Genomic DNA, 22,236 nt, shown 5'->3' with positions numbered 1-22,236 from the left:
GCTGCAACAGTGCAAATGCTCCGTGTCTGAGTTCTTTTAAATAACTTACTTTGTGCAATATAGATACATTTTCCTTCTGGGTCTTTAGTATAACAAAAAGAAAAATGCACTAAAGCATGAGAAAGAAGTGGGTTATATACAGCTCTGTCATTTTAATGTGTCTATTGTGTCCTAAGATCTATCAGTGAATCCATCAACAGCCAGACAAGTAAATGTCATCGTTTTTTACTATCTTTAACTACTTTTTATGTCAAAGGATCAATTAAGAAAAAATAATATGCTACGAGCCCTGCAGCCGAGCCTGAAATAAATGTGGTTAGTTTTCAATGCGTTTAGTCACAACGAGACACAGAGCTCTAAAACATGCAAATATAAACAGAAAAGTCTCTTTCAGCACAAACTGTTGGATCAAATCATGTTTATTAATGTGTTCAGGAAATCCCCACAGAAACAGTTTACAGGGGAACTTACAGATTTACAATCATTCTTGACAGAAGTGCCAGCTTTACCCCCGTGGTTCGACACCGAGAACGCCTGCTGAATCACGCGACCAGTTAACTGCACACCCTTTCCCCTCAACAGGTCTACCACTGAGTCCTTCCAGCTCACTGACGAGCTACTGAAAACAGAGCGAGTGCTTGCTGTGTTGGTCTTTTCATCATGAAGTATGCAGCGCTATAATGTGTAGTAGTAGCCTGTAAACACCAAGACGTTGGAACTAGCCTTCCTCTCTTTCTGATCGTTCACAGTTAAAGAGCCTTCATATTAGGTGCCAATCCTTCATCCCAACCAGGAGAACCGAGACGGCCGGATGCTTTCACATTTCAGCGTAAAACTGCCAACCGTTTGTGAGAAAAACTCTTCAGTCAAAATGAAAAGCAGGGCCTGGAGGACGCACTACTTTTTCACATACAGGATTTGTCATACTGCTCAGATGCATTTGGTTCAGCAGTCGTAGTACAAATAGAAATGCTAAAACTAGTTACAGAAAAAAACACACATGTAACATCTCGTAAAGGAATAACATGTGAAGCTTGTGAATGTATCAGGAAACCGAAGCCAGTTAACCTGTGTCAGTCAGATGTCTGTGAAAAGCCCAACAGCTTGTTTTTTTAGAGAAGAAACACTGTCAGAATGATTTATACTGAAGGTTGTTTTCAATTTAATCCAGGGAATTCAATGTAATATACCAAAAAGATTTAAAGACTTGCATATTCTCGCAGGATCTAATTTTATAGTCGATTATTTTAAAGATTGTTGGGTGCCTTGTGCTTCACGGTCTCGCTTAGTGGGTGGGGGGGGGGGACAAAGGTAGTGTTCACTGGAGAACCATTGCTAAGAATAATCTGTTATAGTCCAATATAATAATAATAAAACAAACAGCATGATTTTCAAATGACACCAGAATGATCGAGGATGGGCGTTGTAGTTTTTTTTGTCCTTTTTTCTCTAGTTTTTGATTTGCTTCGACCTGATACAGGTTAAGATGCAATTTGCTGAATCTCTTACTGGTGGGTTTGAGGTTTCAAAATCAAAAGAGGTTAAAATGAACATTTAGCATTCAGTCTACATGAGGTGGTCGCTTCTAGTTAACACAGATATATACTACAGGGAGCGGGGGGGAGAGCTTGCACCCTTGCTCTTTCTTTGCCGTATGAAAACCATGCTTCCTCTGGAGAGTAAGGGTGGGGGGAGAGGGGGGCCGTGCAAGACTTGGAGTGGGGGCAGGCTGAGTGGGGCAGAGGCTGAGTTTGGTGGATGGAGAGAGGGGCTTGAAAACCAGACTGCTGATTCCACAGGAGGTGTGTAAAAGGCACGCCAGGGTTACTCCCAATCCCAGCCAACATACGCAGAGACGCCTTCACACCCACACACACTCGCTGAACACACAAGGTACACGCGCACACACACACATGCACGCCCACACATACACACAAGCAGCACAGGCTAGAGCCCCAAAGAGTACTGACGAGGGACGAGGGGAGAAGCAGAAAAGAGGGAATGAAGGAAGTTCTTGAAAGAAAGAGCTTAGGTCGAGGTTTGGGTTAGATGGGAGCGAGGGGGCCTGGATCCGGTGCTGCCGCTGTGTTGAAACAGAAAAAATAAACAACAAACAAAAATCAAAACTGGTGGAATGGATCATTTCTGGTTCTTCAGCTGGTTGGAGAGCCAGTCCAGGCCCTCGTACAAGCCGTCCCCGCTGGTGGCGCAGGTGGCCTGGATGTACCAGCTGCGCTGGCGGAGGGAGTGCAAGCCCAGCTTGTCTGTGATCTCTGCAGCGTTCATAGCGTTGGGGAGATCCTGGAGGAAGAAGAAACAGTGCGTCATCATACAGGATTGACAGATACATCTACATCTATTCATGTTGAGAAGCAAAAGCGTACCATCTGCGACCTTTCTGGAGAAGATAGGTTCTCAATCTCAGATTTATAGTCAAATTTCTAAAGCGTTCACAGAAACTGAAAGGGGAACTCACCTGTTTATTTGCGAAAACAAGCAGCACGGCCTCTCTGAGTTCGTCCTCAGCGAGCATTCTGGACAGCTCCTCCCTCGCCTCGTTCACTCTCTCCCTGTCATTGCTGTCCACCACAAAGATAAGCCCTGCACACAGAAAGACACAAACTGTTAAGGCCAATAGACTTCTAATAATTGTGTTACATATATCAGTATTTTTAGTTACAGCTGCTTCCAAAGCAGTCTTTTCTCTTCCGGATCAAAACCTGTGACTCTGTTTGATGAATTATTAATTGTGTACAAACTGCTCCGGCTGCTGAAATAAGTCTCCTTGACTTGACAGAAGTCACAACTATATTTATACTGTGTTGGAATTAATGCAGAAACAACATGCTAAACTCTGCGATTATAACGTGACCATTATCTAAACCGATGTAGCCCAAAACATGAACCGGATATTTAAATGTGAGCTGCTGAAAGTCACCTACATGACGCATGATGTCTGACGACTTTAAATGTAGCTGAATATATTAGCCGTCAAGTCATTTTCAGACCTAATCCTATAAATGATGGAAACGCAGCATTTTGAGGAAGCAGACAAAGACTTGTGGCAAAACACACGAGATAGAAACCACAGGGAAGCGATAGTTTTAAAAATTACATCACAGCAAGAGTTTAGTCTTTGAAAGCTGGTGGATGAAACCTGCTCTGACACAGTGATTGGCAGATGTAACCTACACGAAGCACTACAATGGCAGTTTTCTACTTTATAAGATTTATTCTTGTGAAAACAGAAGAGACACGAAAAAAAGATTTGAAATCCTCCTGGCCGGGACAAGTGAATAATGAGGATGTTCAGTATCTGATGAGTACACTTCCTGATTTATGTGTCTGTGTGGTGAATGTTTCGTTGTCCTTGTAGCTTCCTATATGACAAAAAGGTTATTTTTGCATCCTGAAACAGGAGCTCGGAGAGGAGTTGGCACTGGTTGCTGCACCAGCATCTGTACGCAGCACGACTTTCTCTACGTCTGTTAAATTACAGCCCCTCTGCAGTGAGCAGAATATCACTGTAACAATACACTCAATATTCACTGAAAGCACAATGTCTAATACCAGGGTTTATCCTCTGTTTTCATACAGCACTAGATTAGACTAAATGAGCCTTTTTAAGGTTTTAAAAACTGCAAACATTTTCACTTATACTGCACTTGTTGTTAAGTTTAAGTAAGAAGATTTGCTGCTTCTCTTAGCCGTTGCAGTTTGGAAAGGTCATACACTGAAAGTCAAATACTGTTTGGTGCATAGAAGAAAGGCTTAACTTCCACAGTATCTGCCGACAGTTTTTCAGGATTAAAATGCAGCACTGGGTCCCAACCTGTTTGGCTTGTGACCCCTTAAAACAAAGCAGTGTCCACTTGTTGGTCCCCATCACATGTTATTATGTATGGCCTTTGTTTGACATGAAAAAACAAAAGTTTACCCTCATTATTTTATTTGAATAAAATGATGAGGCTTGGAGTGGTAGAAGTTTTGACATTTTCCCACGGTGTTCCGTCTTTTCTTATCCCTTCAATCATCTAGTTATGCTCAGATTTATTTTGGGACAAATTAAGTCTCAAATCCCCAGGCTGAGGAAACCTGGAGGTAGAGGGTTGTGGTATTATCCAGTTAGCAAGTCAATGGCTCTGCGTTTGTACGCTCCGCAAAGCATCACTTTCTTTACAGATGGGCAAAACAACCAATTTAACATGGAGTAGGTAATGTCACCTCTTGAATACTCCTGGGCCTTTATTATTAATCATTCTGTATCTAACCAAAAAGGATTCTCACTTCAATTTCACACTTGAGTGCTCACTCTGTGATTGTGATGTTTGCCGGTGCGTGCAAGAAAAGGACTCACAAAAAGAGGACTGGCAGGTACATTTCTGTGGGTGTAAACTGGTTTTAAACGCTGTCAAAATTCAGAAAATACCTGCAGGTGACGTCACCACAAGCCACCCTGCAGTCCCTTTACAAACTGATGCATTCAATTTCAGGAAACAGTAGAGGAGTCACACAATACACCCTTTGAGAATTGAACAATGGTGCATGACTCATGGGTTGACTAGCATTAAGATCATCTTTTATGCATCAATGAGGCCACCTATAGGCAGTGATGTTCACTGACACTGCCAGCTGGGATAGTCCCCCTCACCTTGAGTGTTCTGGAAGTAGTGGCGCCACAGCGGCCTGATCTTGTCCTGACCGCCCACATCCCACACTGTGAAGCTGATGTTCTTGTATTCTACAGTTTCAACGTTAAAACCTGGACAGAAGAGGAGAAACACGGATGAGCCACCAACTGAAAAATGTTGTACAGTCAAGTTTTGGAATGCGGGCACCAACCTGCCAGTGTTAACAAAGGCCGATATCTAACACAGTACAAGTTACACTGAAATCACGTTCATGTAAAAGCCTGGTTCAATAAGAGTGTTTGAGATAAGCATACATATCAGAGCCTATCAATGAGCTCATCTTCAAGGCTACAAAAAGGGTTTATTTTCTGATCATATAGTTTGTGATCATCATTGTGCCTTACACTGCATTTGATTTAGGAGAGTTCTCACAAAGCGTACTGTGTTAAGACAACATCTAATATAAATTAGTTTTTCCAATTTTGTTAAAAATGTTGTGCTGCCCAATGTAGGAAAAAACCTACTGCAACTATTTTAATAGATATGTTGAGAGTGGTATAATTCATGGTAAGCGGGAAAGTTCATGTTTCCATAACAATTTAAAATTTCAATTAAATCTTATTTATGGGTCATTTTTTGGGTCTACCAACATCTTTTCTTTCACCTAGAGATCTGGAGAACAGGGCATCTCTGCACAGCAAACATATTTAATAATACTGCATTTCTGTCACACATTCATAACAAAATTGCAACTTCTAATATGGCACTAGGCCATGTTGCTATTTCCATAATTTATTATCAATACTGTGCCAATTTTAAAAAGATAATTCATTAAGGCAAATTTCTGAAACAGCTTATTTTGTTTAGATATTCAACATTTTAGAACTATATGCTTTTTGTGTGTATTGAATAACATGTTTCCAAAGCAACGCATCATAAATTGTGAATTTTAATATCAGTCCAAACTTGGACATTATTGTGGCACTATTATGAAAAACATTCAGACAATACCCAACTCTTTACACAAAGTGTTGTAAGATTAAAAACACTGAAAAATACAAGTAATGTATAAATGTATAGATATAAATACCGATGGTGGGAATGGTGGTGACTATCTCTCCAAGTTTCAGTTTATATAGGATGGTAGTTTTTCCAGCAGCATCAAGCCCGACCATGAGGATCCTCATCTCTTTTTTGCCAAACAGGCCCTTGAATAAGTTTGTGAATACATTCCCCATGGTGACGAAGCTGAAAGCGAGAAAGAGAAATAGGGTTAGAGGAATATTTTGTTTGTACCGTTTCTACTTCAGTCAGATAGAAAGGAGCACCACCCAGAAAACGGCCAACCAGTGAAACTTACGTATAGAGAACGTGGTCAATTTCATATTTGAGCATTGTTGCTCAGTTAATCATAGCACAGATAAATGATCAACACAGGCAGATAAAATAAGTTTATATGGTAACGTAAACAGTGAATCCAACATAGTGGGACTGGTTTATTTTTTCTAGAACTGCCACGGCACTCATTTCGGCTGTTTTTACATTTGACAGTGCACCTATGAACTCTGTAACTATAAGACCCTGTCTTGTCTTAGAAGCGTGTATATTTTAATTATACACTGCCATTTTATTAAAATTGCAAACCACAGAATAGTTCTAAATGTTTTAGAAGGTTCATAAAAGTACTTTTGACCCCAAGTGTTATATCATTTCAGTTTTTGCCCCTAATCCCCCAAAGCTATTGCCTAGCTTTAGCTTTGAGCTAAAACAAAAGAGGACATTGCCTTCTAAAACAACCTGAAGCCTTGTTCATGCGAGCTAAATTAGAGAAGAACAGTCATTTTTTATTGCAGCTTGATATTTTCGTTTTTACATGTCAATCAAAATCAATCCACTTTCCTCCAGATTAGCAAATCTTATTTTATCTTATCTCTTATTCTTTCCTGTTGCAGTGAGATTGATTGTTTCGGCTATTTGGGGATTATCTGTTTCATACAAGTCAATAAAAGGTATTTACTTTGCACTGAAATACATACTGGTGATGTTTTAATAAGTTATTACATCCCAACATCCAAAGAAGGAATTTGTAAAATAAAAAATAAGAAAATGATGTATATAATTTAATTCAATCTTGTATCTGCAGGTTCAGTGGTTCTTAATAAACATATATTTTCACACTATTTAGTAAATAAATTGTGATCTGATGTTTATTAGCTCTTTGCATTACATATCCTAACAATACATCTGTTTTTTCTTTGGTTTTACATTGTTTATTAAAACTAGATGCAAATAATGTATGAGTAGCCACAGTGTCTGCAATGACCTGTCTAGTAGTCAAAGAATTCCAGTAGTTTGAATGTTAAGCTAATGGTTAAACATTTACGTTACAGTTTATGGCTATACGTTACCAGCCAGCACCAACCGTCAACGTCAGCCATTATCAAACGGTTGTTAAAACAATATGAAAATGTCTATCATATGTGTTTCTCTATATCGTCTCCATAGTGATGTCACAAAACCAGCGGCTGAACTGCTTTATGGCAATTTTTACGTCATTTTGACAATACTTTATGTTCTATTCCTTGCAGGTGGGAGTGAGCTTTCAGCTAACCATAGAGGGAAGCGGAAACTCAGTACTTTTTATTTGTCAAATATCTAATTCACACAGGATTATCCAAAAATAGGCTTTACCATGTGGTTATTTTATATTGACTAATTATTTGTTAAATGACCAGAAAACATAATATATAGTGACATATATCGTTATCGAGATATTAAAAAAATCCTATATCATGATATAGGATTTTGGCCATATCGCCCATATCGCATTAATAGAGAACACGGTTTAAATTTGGCATCCTTTCTACAAAAATCTTACTTTAAAGCTAACAATCATGTATCCAGAGGCAGGTCCGGAGTTAACCCGGATAAACTGAGGGGCTAACCGATCAGCCGATAAGAGAGGCCTGTTCCAGCTGGCAAACTCCATCCCTGTGCACTTGCGGCAGGGATAATGTTACTGTATGGGTGAGCCGTCACAAGACGCTAGCTCGCTAACAACATCTCGACCTTAGCAAAAAGGCCGACAATCCAGCTAACGTTTACAATCCGCGTCCGTGCGGTAAAATGTAAAGTAAAAGCGCACAGCTTATAAAGGATAATTGATTTATTCAGATTTAAGTAAAGCCAACGTTTGAGAGCGTTAACATGTTACTTCCAATCGAGGCAGATTACCGCTCTCTTTACTATGGGCGGATGCTTCAGCTAGCTAGTTAGCCTGCTAGCTTATGTTAGCTTGCTCCTATCGGGCGACACCAATTTCGCCAACGTATACAGTCGAAAAAAGCACCACCATTTACAATATTTAGTGATTGATTATCAATACATATAACGCTGACGTGTTTTGAAACCCGTCTGTGGAATTGAAGTCCAGTATTTTGTCAAAACCCACAGTGACAGCCTTCATCTGTTCCTTTACAGGATCTGTTTTAGCTAACCAGCTAACCGTTAGCTAAATGCCGCGTCACAGTAAAGAGTGAACACCGAGACGTTGAGTTAAACACCGCACAAAACGAGTCGGTCGCACGGAGTAACATTGAGTTCACATATTTTGACATTTTAGGACAAAAAATAGCGCGTTTGTGCGAGTTATTACCTTTAGAAAGACAGCTTCTCGATCTTTCCGTTATCTTTCACTGTCACTCCAAAATGGCGTCTTGCGCAGCCAGGGAGACACCGGTGTACGGGCACTTCCCACTATCAAACCTGGTCCAATCAAAGCGCAACTATTGCACCTAATAACCCGCCCCTGCTGTCCTACTGTCCTATCAGAGCTCAAATAGTGTACTTAATATACCGCCCATGCTGTCCGGCTGTCCAATCACAGCACCAGCAGGTTCCTGTTTGCACATTGCACAAAATGTCGAGGAAGTGAACTGCACACAAGTTTATTCAAGTTTCAGACGCAGGCATTGTGGAAAAAGTGGATAACAGGACTGAGTAGCGGGTCTCTGGGGGATTTCTCATGTAATGGTGGTTTTCGTTGGAAGATATGTTAAGGATTCTGTATTATTTCTCCACAACATACACCATACGGCCCAAGGATGTGTACAGAGGTGGTCTGTGTTTTATGGCTCTGGCTAGGCCCCTAAGTTCAACATTACAATAGACAATAGTGTGCTTCAGCAGTGTTTGTTTGTCCCTTTCCTGTTTCAACATGGCAATACTCCCTTGCACCAAGCCAGCTCCATAAAGAAATGGTTTAGTTTTTCTAGTTTGTGGTGGAAGAATTTCACTGGTCTGCAGGGAGCCCTCAACCACATCCAAACGTGCGAGCCTGACCTTAGTATCACCCAGCACTAATACTGTGGTGGCTGGTGGCAAAACCTGAAACCAGAAGAGTGGAGGCTGTTATAGCAGCAGATTAATAACCATGATGATGATATTGTGGGAGAATTCTAAATGTGATAGTTTTTTTAAAGATACAGTGTAATTTAAATGTATTAGTTGTTTTTTTTATTGCAAATTTTTAAAAAGATTGTCATATAACCTAAAAAAACAGACTTTCCTCATCATTCTCAGTTTTTGGATGTTGGAGTGTTTCCCAAATAAACACGTTTCCAGACCTGCCCTAAGTGTTCCTGCAGACTACAGGTGTGATCATAGTCTGATATTTTTACCATCCTGTGTTTTGTGGTTAATTGGTCTTCTTACTGCTACTGTAGTCCACCACCCACAAAAGGAATGAACGAAGGCAGAAATGATTGGAGCAGAGCTTGCAAAAGGAAGCAGCTTCTTTTATTTGCCTGGGAGGGAATTTTTTATTTAAATATAAAATATTAGTAACATTCAAGTATTAAAGTCTTCAAGACTCATATTGCATTTCTTCATTGTTTTAAGTAACTTAGTATGTCATTCTAAACCTCAAACAGTACGAAAAACGTTGGTTTCCAGACCACAGAGGGACCAAATGCTTTAACATAAATGGTGCATTAAAAAAAACACAGAAAAAAGCACTGGCTCGACCACTTTTGTCCCAGACAAACAAACATACCAGCAGCATGACATAATATTTATTGCTTTAAAATTATTAATGGTTAAACTCAGTGCAAAGGACAAAAAATCATGAAAATGTCTGTCATTCTCGAAGCTCCAGCTTGCCGTCTCTGACTCTCCACCTCCAGCGCTGACATCTGTCAGGAGCAGGGACACAGCGCAGCCACAGACACGACTCTTTGATTTCTTGTTCAAAGGACACCGTCTTCCTGTCCAGGGTCTCCAAGGTGAAGGCTTTACCTGAGATCTGGAGAAGGGGTTATCAAACATCAGCACTGACTGAAAGAGCTGGCAGCGAATGTCTACTTTTCAATTTTTCATCTTAATCTTATTTTCAATGGTCAATATTTCAGAACTTTGGCTTTTTGCTGGTTTAGTTTATTACTCCAAGTCATGATGTCTGTAAAAGAACTCAGGTGTTGATTTTTGCACCAACAGCGCCAATAAAATTGGTACAAAAAAAACCCCCACCTCTGCAAACATCATAGAAAATATACTTTGATTAAATTGAATAATTATTCAATGCCATATGCACAATACATCCCTTACCTGATCACTTATTCCTATAGCAACATGGCCCACTTTGACCTGCCGACGTTCACGAATCCTCAGACACTCGCCCTGCACATTCTCAATCCAGATGTCAACACCTGGAGATTCAGAGCATCCACCGATGAAAACACTGGCAGCATAGGTCTATAATATTAATGTTAAAGTCCTGCCTTCTTACCTTCAAAGGTGTGCGAGGAGGGCTGATTTGCCGAGGCCAACCACTCCAATCTGTCTGCCTGACTGTTGCAGGAGGAGAAGACTCCGGAGCTCAGATCATCAGATGAATGGTCGGAGTCCTTAAAAATGGAGGGATATTTTGTTTTTTTCACAGTAATTCCGTATGTACAGTCCAAACCTGAATCGACAGGTACACACCTTGTCTGAGGCGTCTATCTGCGACGTGTCCGAGCAGCTGAAACAGGAGGGAGGGTCGTCTCGGGGTTCAGGAGACGGGGTCTGGATTGTGGTGCCTTTAGGTACATCTAGAGAGAGATATTTTAGCAGACGGAAAACAATTTTACTTTTCAAATCCAACCATCCTTTGCCTCATTAATCAGTTCACTTTATTTGTTGGTATTAGACTATAATTGTTAGATAACCAGGCAGGTGCTCATTGAAAAGGATTAAAACTCTCAGCGTGTCTGACTAGTTACAGAAGGCTTCCTGAGAACATATCTATACATCAGAAACATCAGCCCAAAACAATGCTGACTCAAGTGACATCACTTGAGGCAAGAACTTCCTCTGGAGAAACACAACCCCAAGACCAGACTTTGATGAGTCAAATTGGTGTAGTTTCCCTTTAAAAAAAAGACTGGGAAAAATCTTAAACCACACTTTAAATGTTTCTCTACAAGCTCTTTAAGTGATGCAGTAAAAAACGTAGCTTTACCAGAGGAAATAAAGTTATTCTGGACATGTATCCAGTCAACAAATCGGTAAACAAGACCGTTACTGAGCAGTTTTCATGACGCAGGGTTTTTCTGACTCACCATCTCTGAGGTATTCCAGCTCCGGTTCGGACCCCCATGAATTTTCATTTGTCTGTTGGCCTTTTTGCAGCACAGGGAAAAGTCCTCGGAGAGCACGGGGATACTCTGTAGAAATGGAAGAATCCCAGTCTTCATCTTCCTCCTCTTCTTCCTCCTCTTCATCTCCATCTTCTTCCCAATCTCCCTCATAGTCCCCATCAGTCTTAAGCCACATTTCCTGAATGTGCTCCTCCTCTCCCATGTAGATATCCACTTCTGACTCAGAACACGTGTCCAAGTCTTTTCCATACGAAGCGTAATCCTGCAGTGACTTTGGCTGAGAGTCCCATTCTCTCGTTAAGGAATCTGTCTCTGGATCATAGTCTTGGTCTGACTCAGACTCACCATCCTTCCAGTCATTGCTGTCCTCATCCACTGCTGTGGTTCTCCAGGGGCTCACCCAGTACATCCCAGGTGCTGATGGTTTAATGGGTAGGACGGGGCAGTGGGTATCTTCATTCCTGTTCTTGCCATGATAAAGCTTCTCACAGGCACTTCTGATGGACAAGGGACTCAGGCCTCCAACTGTAGAGGAAATATTCATTTTAAGTCCTCATTGAATGCAGATAATGTTACAAAAACAGTCAGGTAATTGTTTCACACATAGTTTTTACACCTCATAATCAGACAATCCTACGTTCACATCTCTACAAATGATAAAACTAGGTTTGGAGTTCCTCAGGGATCAATCCTGGGTCCTATTTCATTTCAATAACGTGTTTTTCATTTCACTTGTCTTTATACTGACGTTACAAAACTATTCCTCTCATGAAAGCCCACCAAGGAGAGCCCAATAATCTTAATGTTCATCCATTGCAAGGCCAAAGAACGTCTTGTAAGAGAACTTAATGTCTTCCCTTATAAACCAAGACAGTGTGATTATTGACGAACTAAATAAGGAACTAATTCTCACAACTTTCATCTCAGGACAATTGCTGCAGTTTATTTGTTGATTGCTCGCTCCCATGGTCCCACTTGAATTGGATCCCGTGGGACCAAAGGCATATCAATCCGAATGCAGCCCTCAACAACAGACCTTGGTATGCAGCTCTTAAATGTCTAGTTAATATCAAAGACTCAATGGAAATGAAGTTTTGTCAATTAAATTGAGAAAAGACAGACACTTTTATTATTGACCCCATGAAAATCATATTGACCTGCTCTGAGGGCCTTGGTTGTTTTCCTCCGGAGCTCCTTGGCAGAAGCTCGTCTGTCAGGATCTTTCTGGAGGCCGGCTCTGAACACTTTGGCTGTGAAGTTGTTGCAGTTGGACGGTACCTCCCATAGAGGTGGAGGCTCGTTGACAATCTGACAAACACATGAAAAGAAATGTGAGAATACATACGTGCATCATTTTTACAACTTTCCAATAACCATAAAAAGGATTCCCACCTGCAGGCACAGGGGATGGGAGTAGTAGCGTATCCACGGTTGGCACCCGTTGAGCATGTGCAGTAGCATACAGCAGCTGCTCCACACATCCGCCTTGGCGCAGAGTTGATCCCCACGCGCAACCTCAGGGGCCATGTGGGTCTCTGTGCCGGGGAAGGCAGCTCCTACATCAACACACATTGAATACATTTTTATCTCTCTGACTTTTACCTCTCAATTATCTTGCAACACACTTTTACAATGTACCATAAAAGTTTCATTTTGGGAAGTTTTCTGTCTGCTGGATGTGTCCTGTCTCGCATTGAACAAATATAGCCATGCGCTGTTATTTTGGCAATCCCGTTTTGGAAACAAAAACATTAAAATTATATTTGTTCCTTTTGTTGTTTAGTGTTTATGACTTTGCAAAGATCAAAAAACTTTCAATCCAATCCAAATTAAATGATCCAAATCCACTTACATGATCAAAGACATTTCAGATGTGTGGAAACGTGTCGTGTTTTATTGCTGACTTTTACGCCTTTACTCACCCCTGAATGCCTTGGTGCTCCATCCGTTGTCATCTAATGTCTCTGAGAGACCAAAGTCACAGAGGAATGTGTCCCTGCAGTCTGCAGACAGCAGCACATTGTCAACTGGAATTAAATCAACACACAGGATTTGGTGAGACAGCTTGTTTTCATTCGCTGTTCATTATGAAACAGTTGACTGAGAAATCAGGAGGCTGTCGGAGGCTGTCAGACTGACGGGTCGACAGGGGGGGCCGAGGCCTGAGCAGCTTCTGAACAGCCGTCTGGAGGCGCCACAAGGAAACATCTTCAAAATAAAGTTAACACACTTTTCCTCCACCTCTTCATGATAGGATGAGACGGGTTAATTTAATATTTTTTGGCTGAGTGAACCTGCTCGCAGCGAGCTCAGAGGCAAAGCGTAGGGCCTAATTTGAGCGAGCCCCCTCCTACTCAATCCTCTCAGCAGGGATTACAGAGGGGTTTAGGGGTGAGATGTCAGTTTAGGATTAGGGACCAAACACTGGGATGCTGTCTGACAGGAGAAAGAGCAGCTACAGGCTTTATGGGCTCCCTCCCACCCACTAAATCCTGATGATAGTATCAGATCTACTCTCACAGCAGGAGAGAGACTGTGGGCGCTCACAACAAACTAAACAGGCTTAAGATCAGTCCAAATGGAAGCACATAAACGGCACGGAAATAAATAAAAACGGGCTTTCAAAAGGGATTTTACAGATAATATACAAGAATGCTCTAAAATAAAGATAGTTTAGATTATCCTGTTAAAGAAACAGTAGCAGTACCCCAACATAACTGCGCTACAAATAAATTAAAAAGTACATATAGTACTAAAAATGTAGGCTAGATTAACCGGCCGCATCCAGTGGAGTCGCCCCCTGCTGGACATTAGGAAAAATGCAGGTTTAAGGCACTGCTTCACCAGGAGGCTACATCCACTTCTGATACAGTGTCAGTACAAATGTTAAAAGCTATAATAAGTAGGATTTGTTGTTTTGCTTTGCACGGGACGTTTTCAGGATGGGCTGTCGTGGTTCCCTGAGCCAATCACAGCGTACAGGGGAGTGTGGTAGTGGTTCAAATTAGCAACTGGGCCTCATTCAGACCGGCGAACATGAAGAGTGATGCAGAGTTGGCCTTCTTTCTGTTGGACAGGTAGGTGCCTCAAACCGGTTAGGACAAGCTAACCGGCGGTTAACATGCAGTGCAACGGTAACCGCGATGCTGTCGGTGTTAGCTCGGAGGGGTGGGCGTGTTCTCTCGCACGAGAGAGTGAGCGTGAGCTTCTGGCGACAAAGAGCCCAGGAAGAGGAGCCCAGTTTGAATGTGTTGTTGACAAAATGCATAAAAAATCCTCCTCATTATAATTTTAAAATAAAAGAAATAGAAAAACATTAAGTTGAAGGAACTAAGATTATTTTTTGGCCACAGCAGAGCAAGCTGAAAACACAACATGACGAAGTTTCTTCTATAAAGGAAATCTTGTGAACCAACAGACACCAAACAGACAACATTAGCAACCATTTGAAAGTATGTTTCCTGCAACGCATCAAATAGACATCACTCGCTTTTAGTTCTGTTTTTGGTCTCCACCAACTCCTGAGGGAAATATGATTCATGAGCTGCAAATCACTTCACCAGAAAGTTGTTTAGTTTGTGCAAGAATTGTCCAGTGGGTTTATCAGGTTTTTATTTTCTGTGTTGCTTTGTTGGGAAAAAACCCCCCGGAACATACCTTTGACATCCAGGTGCAGGATCTGTCTGTGGTGCAGGTGTTCTAGTGCCCCCAGTGTCTGATGAAGGTAGTGCAGGGCCAAATCCTCAGGTAGAGTGTTCATCTCTTTGAGAAGCTGGGCCAAACAGGCTGAAGAGGATGGAGAAAACTATTTGATGTTGTGTGTGTACTTAACTATAGAGTATGTTAACTTTCTAACTATGGACTTTTATACACTGCTGTTCATAATGGTCATATTGGGGAAAGTTTACCTGGCTTCAAGTCCATGAAGAGCACGATGTTGAGCCCCTCCCTCACAGCCCCAAACAGCTCGACAACACGAGGAGAGTGGAGAGCGCTCCACGTGCTCACCTCCTCGCTGCTGAAGTGACTCAGAGGGATCTGAGATCAGGGGACAACAATGTGCAGAAAAACTGTTCACTAACTTTTACCTCGATCATCACAAAGCTTTGGATTTTTTCTGAGTAATGACTCACTCTTTCTTGGCTTACCCTCTTGGCTGCACATTTGAATCCTGTGTTTGTGTCCCGCACACAGAACACGTCACCGTATGAGCCGTTCTGTATGTGGTGGAGGACGCTGAACTCCTCTCCCTCCCTGTACTGAGAGCAGCTGGGCTGAAGTAGCTTTAGGAGGGAAAAGTGCACAGTGACAGTTAAAGGGTAACAGTGATGTCACTGCAGCTGTTGTACATTTAAATAAGCACAGACCTTCAGTATGAGGTACTTGTACTTTACTGAATGAGGTTGTTCACAGTGAAAACACCTGCCTGACACCTGCCTGTCCGTTAGTGTGCGTCATGTTACATGTGAGTGAGGGATGCTTGGTGTGTTTAGGTTTCCCCCACCCCCCGTACCCTCTGGCCGCTTCACTCTTTGCACACCTGCCCTGGATCTGCAATCGACACACCTGCCTGCCATCAAGAGGTAACCACCTCCTAAAAGAACACAGCACTGACAGCCCGTCCCTGCTGGGTCCTTGTACCATACATGGTTTATCTATGTGCCTCACGTCCAGATCAAGTCTAATCTTTTGCCTGCCTGATTTGCCTTCCTGTTTGTTTGCCTGCCTTGCCACTTCACCAAGCCTGCCTGCCAGCCAACATCCTCCTGGATCACTCCGTCACTCCCCTGCCCAAACTCCAGCCAGCTCCCTTCACTACTCTCCTGCCAGCTCTGCTAATAAATCACTATTATTTTACACCCTACCTGTTTGTCTGTCTGCATCTGGGCTCAGCTTCAAAACACGTGATAAAATGAATCAGTTTCATTTAGTTCAAAACAAATTCAATGTTGCAAATTAGCTGAATTTAAAAACATTATCTAGCTTGCCATATTCATGCTTATATTGCTGTGTTTCTGCTGGATGTGTACAAAGCCATCCATCCATTATCTATACAGCTTATCCTGTTCAGGGTCGCGGGGGCTGGAGCCCATCCCAGCTGTCACTGGGCGAGAGGCCGGATTACACCTGGATTGATCACCTGTCAATCACAGGGCTGACACAGAGAGACAGACAACCTATCACGCTCACACTCACACCTACGGGCAATTCTAGAGTAGAGAAGCTAACGAGCATGTCTTTGGACTGTGGGAGGAAGTCAGAGTACCCTGAGGGAACCCACGCATGCACAGGGAGAACATGCAGACTCCACACAGAAAGGCCCACTACGTCTGAACCAGGACTTGAACCAGAAACCTTCTAGCTGTGAGGCAACAGCGCTAACCACTGCACCACCGTGCATCCAATAGCCATCTACTTACAGAGAGATTAACAACTTCAATGGTGATAACATGCTGTGTTTTTAGCTCGTATAAAAAGGTTCATCTGATGATAAAGCTGTGTTCACATCGGAGGAAAGATAATGTTTTGTGTTGTCGTGTGTTTCAACCTACTCGCGAGACTCTGAAGCTAACAGTCATGATGTCTCGGTGTCTGCGTCTTTAATTATGACCAGTTTTACTTTGATTTGACTCTTTTCAGTCCCCAAAGCTTTATATGAAAGCATGAAACTAAACTAATTCTCTTTTAAAGATATAATCTTGAAGATTTCAATTTCGTTCTCTTTGGCGACACCTATGGTGATGAACGGTAACTGCAGGAGCACACTTCACAGATATCCAGACAGTGCTGCATGTGTGACGTCCACGGTCGGCTCCGGTTGTAACTCTTGATTTTCCTGGCTGACGGTCGCTTTCCTTTTCAGACTGTTTGCTTCATCTGAGCGTCGAGTTTGTTTCTTCTTCTTTGGATTTTCACTCCTTGTTGAAGTTGTATCTGTAGTCATCCATCTTTTCTTTGTTTGTTCAGCCATAGTAGATTACTGTTTACTCGCAACACTTGCAGAGAGCAGAGAAGCAGCCGCTTAGCTCCGCCTACCCTCTCTGGCAGACCAACCACTGCTGGCTGATGGAAAACGCGTCACTAACTGGGCGCTGCTTGTGATTTCTTCCACGAATGTCACCACAGACACCCAGTCTGTGATACTGCACATGCAAAGGCTTTCATCAGTGGGCCACAGGCTCAGTCACTGTTACCTCATGCGGTGACAGATAAAGACTTAACAGACATTTATTTACATGAAAATCTTCGAGATTATATCTTAAAAATGTCACTAACATCACTGATTATGTTAGTTTGAAGTTTCAGCTCATCAAAAGCAGAGCTTGGTGACCATAGATTATAGTATAGGTATATGAATTTCAGGCAGTGTAAATAAACTGGATTTAAACGTCTTACATGATGAAATATGAGCCCCTCATTGACAGATGTGCTCGTCTTCCAGCCGTTCAGAGTCTGTTTGATCAAATCTTTGAAGAAAGGTGAAACAGAGAGCTTCGGCATTTGTGTCACTCTGCCTCTGAGGAAATCCAGAACTGTGTCAGTGTCGCTCGTGTCATCAAAACCAAAGGCACTCTGGGAAATATTCACAGAGCTCAGGGTGTCTGTGGAGTCTGACATTCCCAGCAGGCTTTGCACACGCCCTGCAGAGTCAGAATCCCTGTCAGTGTGGGAGTGAGAGTTAAAGCCAGAGACATGCATGAGGTCAAAGGTTAAATTTGAATCTCTGTCTGCTGCCTGTGCGTCGGATGAGTCTGACTCGCTTTCATGAGTGCAAACAGATTCAGAGTCCCGCTCCAGGTCGCAGTCCGAGTCTGAGCCTCCTCTGTGGTCGCTGCTGGACGTGTCGTCTGTATCTGCTGACCTGTCCTCTGATGGTGACACATCCTCGAACACATCTGCACAGCTGCAGCCTCCATGCACACAGGCCTGCACGTCTCCGTGGCTGCAGGAGCGTGAGTCAGTAAACTGAGGAGGAGGCGGTATGATCTCAGCGGGTAGTGTTGCCTCTCTCTCTGCTGATTTCAGCCAATCAATCTCCTGCACCCACAGACCCTGGATGATTGGAGGTTCTTCCCCTTCCTCCTGGCTCTGTCGCATGGATTTCCTGCGTTGTTTCCTCTGGAGGTGGTGCTGTGGGATGACGTCCTCCTCCTCTGTGTCACTCAGGAGTTCACTTTCCCTGCTGATAAACCTGCACATTTCAGGACACAGTTTGCATAGAGGTTTAAGGATCAATTCAACACTGATATCAATGAAATCCCAGACAATGTAGAGCCCCTATGTGCACGTTGATCAAAGACTATCAATTATTGTGATAGCATAAGTTTCTGTAACACAAAGGGGGCTGTATGTGTTACTTGGTGTTGTAAAATGTACCTGTGCTTTTTTAGCAGCTGAGCTCTTGAGTAAGGACTCTGTGTGTTGGTCGGGCTGAACTCCTGAAAGTCTTCTCCTGGGAAAGAGAAAGGATAACAATTAAACACAATTAAACACAAACACATTTAGCTAAAACTAGGACGAATATACTCATCCAATCCAAATGTACTTATAAAGCACATTTAAAAACAACAAAAGTTGGCTAAAGTGCTGTACAATCAAACATTAAAAGGCATAAAAACAACACAACAAACACTGAGACCAATTTAAACAATAAAACAGTAAAATGTGTGAAGACCAGTAAGAAAGGAAAAGGAATAAAGAGGAAACTCTCTTGCAGAGCAAAAAGCCGAGGAATAAAAGTGCGCTTTGAGGTTTGATTTAAAGACAGGCAGTGTGGAGGACAGCCGAACATGTGGAGGCAGGTGCTGTGTTTAATCTGTGCAAGAAAACAAGATGTAAAAACAACAATTTGCCGTTTACCTAGGTGAGACTTATGGGTAAGAAATAGTCCTTGGCACAGTTAGCGCGTTTCCAGTCTTCAAGTTAGGCTAGGCTAAAATCTACTTGCTTTAGGTTTAAATTAAAGATATAAAAGACACATCAAATTCCTCACTCTATTCTCCACTACAAAACAAACAGGTGTAATTGCCCAAGTTTGAAATTACTTTTAAACATCAGTGATTTAAATGTGATTTATTTAACTGTCTAAGTTACTAGCATTAGCCCAAATTAGCGTTACAAATCAAAAGAGCAGAGACTGTTAGTCAGGATAGTTTAAACTCCTGGGAATATGTGTCACTGACTGCTATCTGACTGTAAAGATACTGTAGACTCGCTCTCTTACTCTCTGCCTGTGCGACGATGGACACGCAGGGATCCTCCTCACACACTTGTTGCCCTTCAGTGACCACATGTTTGGCGGTGCCGTGCTGCATCACCCGGCTCAGATGGGGGGCGATGGCTTGGACCAGCGAGTCCTTCTCCTCCTCACACCCCTCGCTGTCGTCCTCTTTGCCAAGAAATGTGAGTTCAGACCCTCCCGTCACGATGATGAAGGGCGTGTTGGAGTTAAACATCCGCGGTATGGCCATTTCTCTGTCGCTGTGAGCGTGAATCAGTGTTGTCAGAGCTGGAGAGAAGACGAATAAAACACACACGTATTAAAAAACATAAAATCTGAGGATGTTTCAACCTTTTCAAACGTGGGACACCGGGCCAAAGCTGTTCAGACAGATACTCTAGCAGCTCTGAGAGGCTATTCTTAGCTAACTGACAACGCTAACATTCCAATGTCTAGCAGATATAATGTTTACAATGCATACTAACATTTGCTCATTGGCACTTAACAATGTGCAGCAGAGGCCTTTGAAAATGCTGTAGGTTATGCAGAGATTTGGTGATAATTTTTACCTCATGTTAATGCTAGATGAGTCTTTAGGGTTTATCATAAGGTAACAATGACTGTCTACAAAAAAGCGATGCCGTTTCTTCACTGGATATTTAGTATAAACCCTGATCATTTGGTGACACTGAGGGAAACCAAAGACGATCACTGAAGTTTTTAGGATTCATCCTCTAAAGACCATGAATATCTGTGCAAGATTTTATGACCATCCATGAAATAACTGTTCAAATATTTAACTCTAAACCTGTTTTGGCAAAACTGACCGCTGCTAGTAAATATGGCTGCTAGCATGGCTAAAAACCTGAATAGTGTCAGCCAGAAACATCCACCTCTGATCGGATTATTTTGATGTTTAGCAGGTAGCCGTCTTAGCTAAGCAAGTTAGCATGCTAACATTTGATTAACTAGGGGAAGTGGGCGTTTTTGCAGGTATTTTGGTGGTAAACAAAAGCTTTGAAGAAAAGTCAGTTGATCAACGAAGTCATTAGGATTCATCCTCAAGGGGCCGTGATTGGCTGCACAAAATCCACTTCCATGAAGATTTTACGACCATCCATGGAATAATTGTTAAAATATTTAATTCTAAACCTTTGTTTTTTGAACTAATGACCACTGCTAGCATGGCGAAAAACATACATAGATGTTAGCCGTCTTAGCTAAGCACGTTAGCATGCTAACATTTAAGGAAACAATGTCTTTAAGATTCATCCTCTTGAGACCGTAAATATTTGTGGAAGATTTTATGACAATCCATTGAATAACTGGTAAAAGATTGAACTCTAAACCTGTTTTGGAACTACAGTCTGCTGCTAACATGGCTAAAAACATGCCAGAAACCTCTGAGTATATTTGATATTGTATTATGTTGAAGATGTTAGCCATCTTAGTTAAGGATGTTAGCATGCTAACATTTGAATTTTGCTTTTGCAGGTATTTTGGAGGTAAACAAAAGTTTCCAGACACCTGAATTCTGACCTCATGTTGGTTTTAAGGAAAAAACCATGAATATCTGTGGAAGATTGTATGACCATCCATGAAGTAATTGTTGAGATATTTCACTTTAAGCACCCAACCGCTGCTAGCATGGCTACAAAATACGTTTCGCATCGTCTTTTCTTATACCTGCCTTTATTTCTAAAATCTTCTGCTGTTATTTGATAAAATTAATTATGAAAACTTTTTTTCAAACTTTCCAGTAAAAAATCTCTTGATGTAAAAAATCACAGCAAATTAATAATTGGCAGGCATTTTAATGTGATGGCATTTGCGGTGGCGGGGCGTGAATGAACAGACACCAGTGGTGAGCCTGGCAAGGTGAGTATAAATAGCATGCAGAGATTTGGCACGCAGAGAAGCAGCCGCATGCTTTCCACTGAGGCCGGCCAGCTGTCTGAGTCTCTCTTCCTCAAAAATCGCCATGTTGACAGCCAACGCCAGAGGGATCAAAACACACACACTTCCCACACAGAGAGACCGCACTTGTCCTAAAGTTCCCACACACACAGCCTGAGGGTGAAAGAAGTATCTGAAGTACTTTGGTTTGATAGTGGGAGGACGTGGAAGTGTGAAAGCACGTTAGAAGTCAACAGGTGTTTTTGTTACCTAAGACACAAACTAAAACTCAAGGAAACTCCACAGGACAGGTAAATGATCTACACCTGAGGATGTTCCCGAAGAAAAGAAATAAACATTCACCTGCTGGTACTAAAGTGACAACTTATTAAAGAATCAATCAATCTCCCAGGACACTCAATCCATCTCCAAATAATGCCACACTTCCCATGATGCACCGCTAACTTCACTTCCTGTCTGCTACACTCCTCGCCTCCCTCTGTGACCTGAGAGAGAGAACACCTCCCATACTACAAACTCAGCCTGACAGTGTGGTTTAAAGTTACATCTATGTGAAACCCTGCACCATGAGAGTAACTTACCTGAGCAGGACGATCAGCAGCTTGTTTCCTGTCTCAGGTTCAGGTGAAGTCGCTCCTGTTAAAAGAACCGCAGAAGAAGAAGGAGAAGAAGAAGAAGTCTCCTGACCCTGTCTCTCTGCTCGTTCTGTGTCATGTGTGCTTCAGTCTGTAACCTACCGGCTTTCTGCCCCGGCTGCCTCTGCTGATTGGTCGACCGTGTGTGAGTTATGAGATCTTACACCTCAGTCCCCCCTGGCCCACTCTCTTCC

At 42.2% G+C, this 22,236-nt stretch overlaps 2 protein-coding genes across 2 annotated transcripts; both read right to left on the bottom strand.

Annotated features, from left to right (window-relative positions):
- Positions 1–403: 403 nt before the first annotated feature.
- Positions 404–8,359, bottom strand: arf2b (ADP-ribosylation factor 2b). The gene is made up of 5 exons (XM_069664021.1): positions 8,287–8,359; positions 5,722–5,879; positions 4,652–4,762; positions 2,477–2,601; positions 404–2,301 (listed from the first exon to the last, which is right to left on the bottom strand). Exons 2-5 carry the CDS (start codon positions 5,867–5,869, stop codon positions 2,140–2,142), a joined length of 546 nt encoding a protein of 181 aa, XP_069520122.1. The 5' UTR covers positions 5,870–5,879; positions 8,287–8,359; the 3' UTR covers positions 404–2,139.
- A 1,083-nt stretch (positions 8,360–9,442) lies between these two features.
- LOC138593084 (mitogen-activated protein kinase kinase kinase 14) lies at positions 9,443–19,740 on the bottom strand. The gene is made up of 14 exons (XM_069663922.1): positions 19,494–19,740; positions 18,647–18,722; positions 17,666–18,461; positions 15,418–15,552; positions 15,178–15,307; positions 14,927–15,055; positions 13,192–13,272; positions 12,662–12,825; positions 12,427–12,577; positions 11,231–11,794; positions 10,614–10,720; positions 10,417–10,534; positions 10,236–10,336; positions 9,443–9,933 (listed from the first exon to the last, which is right to left on the bottom strand). Exons 1-14 carry the CDS (start codon positions 19,738–19,740, stop codon positions 9,769–9,771), a joined length of 2,964 nt encoding a protein of 987 aa, XP_069520023.1. The 3' UTR covers positions 9,443–9,768.
- Positions 19,741–22,236: the final 2,496 nt, after the last annotated feature.

The sequence above is a fragment of the Semicossyphus pulcher genome, unplaced genomic scaffold, assembly GCF_022749685.1.
Source record: "Semicossyphus pulcher isolate SPU_LCO1_2020_fin unplaced genomic scaffold, fSemPul1.0.p SCAF_16, whole genome shotgun sequence".
NCBI classification, from domain to species: Eukaryota; Metazoa; Chordata; class Actinopteri; order Labriformes; family Labridae; genus Semicossyphus; species Semicossyphus pulcher.
The sequence above is the reverse complement of the archived record's forward strand: the minus strand, read 5'-3'. Positions and strand labels throughout refer to the sequence as shown.

Excerpts from the sequence above, each read along its gene's own strand:
- arf2b (XM_069664021.1), bottom strand. The coding sequence starts at position 5,869 with ATGGGGAATGTATTCACAAACTTATTCAAGGGCCTGTTTGGCAAAAAA. Across the intron at positions 4,763-5,721 it reads CACCACCATTCCCACCATCG|GTTTTAACGTTGAAACTGTA; the intron begins GTATTTATATCT and ends TCTTCTGTCCAG. Across the intron at positions 2,602-4,651 it reads CTACTTCCAGAACACTCAAG|GGCTTATCTTTGTGGTGGAC; the intron begins GTGAGGGGGACT and ends TTCTGTGTGCAG.
- LOC138593084 (XM_069663922.1), bottom strand. The coding sequence starts at position 19,740 with ATGGCCATACCGCGGATGTTTAACTCCAACACGCCCTTCATCATCGTG. Across the intron at positions 18,723-19,493 it reads CATCGTCGCACAGGCAGAGA|GAGAAGACTTTCAGGAGTTC; the intron begins GTAAGAGAGCGA and ends TCTCTTTCCCAG. Across the intron at positions 10,721-11,230 it reads GCTGGAATACCTCAGAGATG|ATGTACCTAAAGGCACCACA; the intron begins GTGAGTCAGAAA and ends ATCTCTCTCTAG.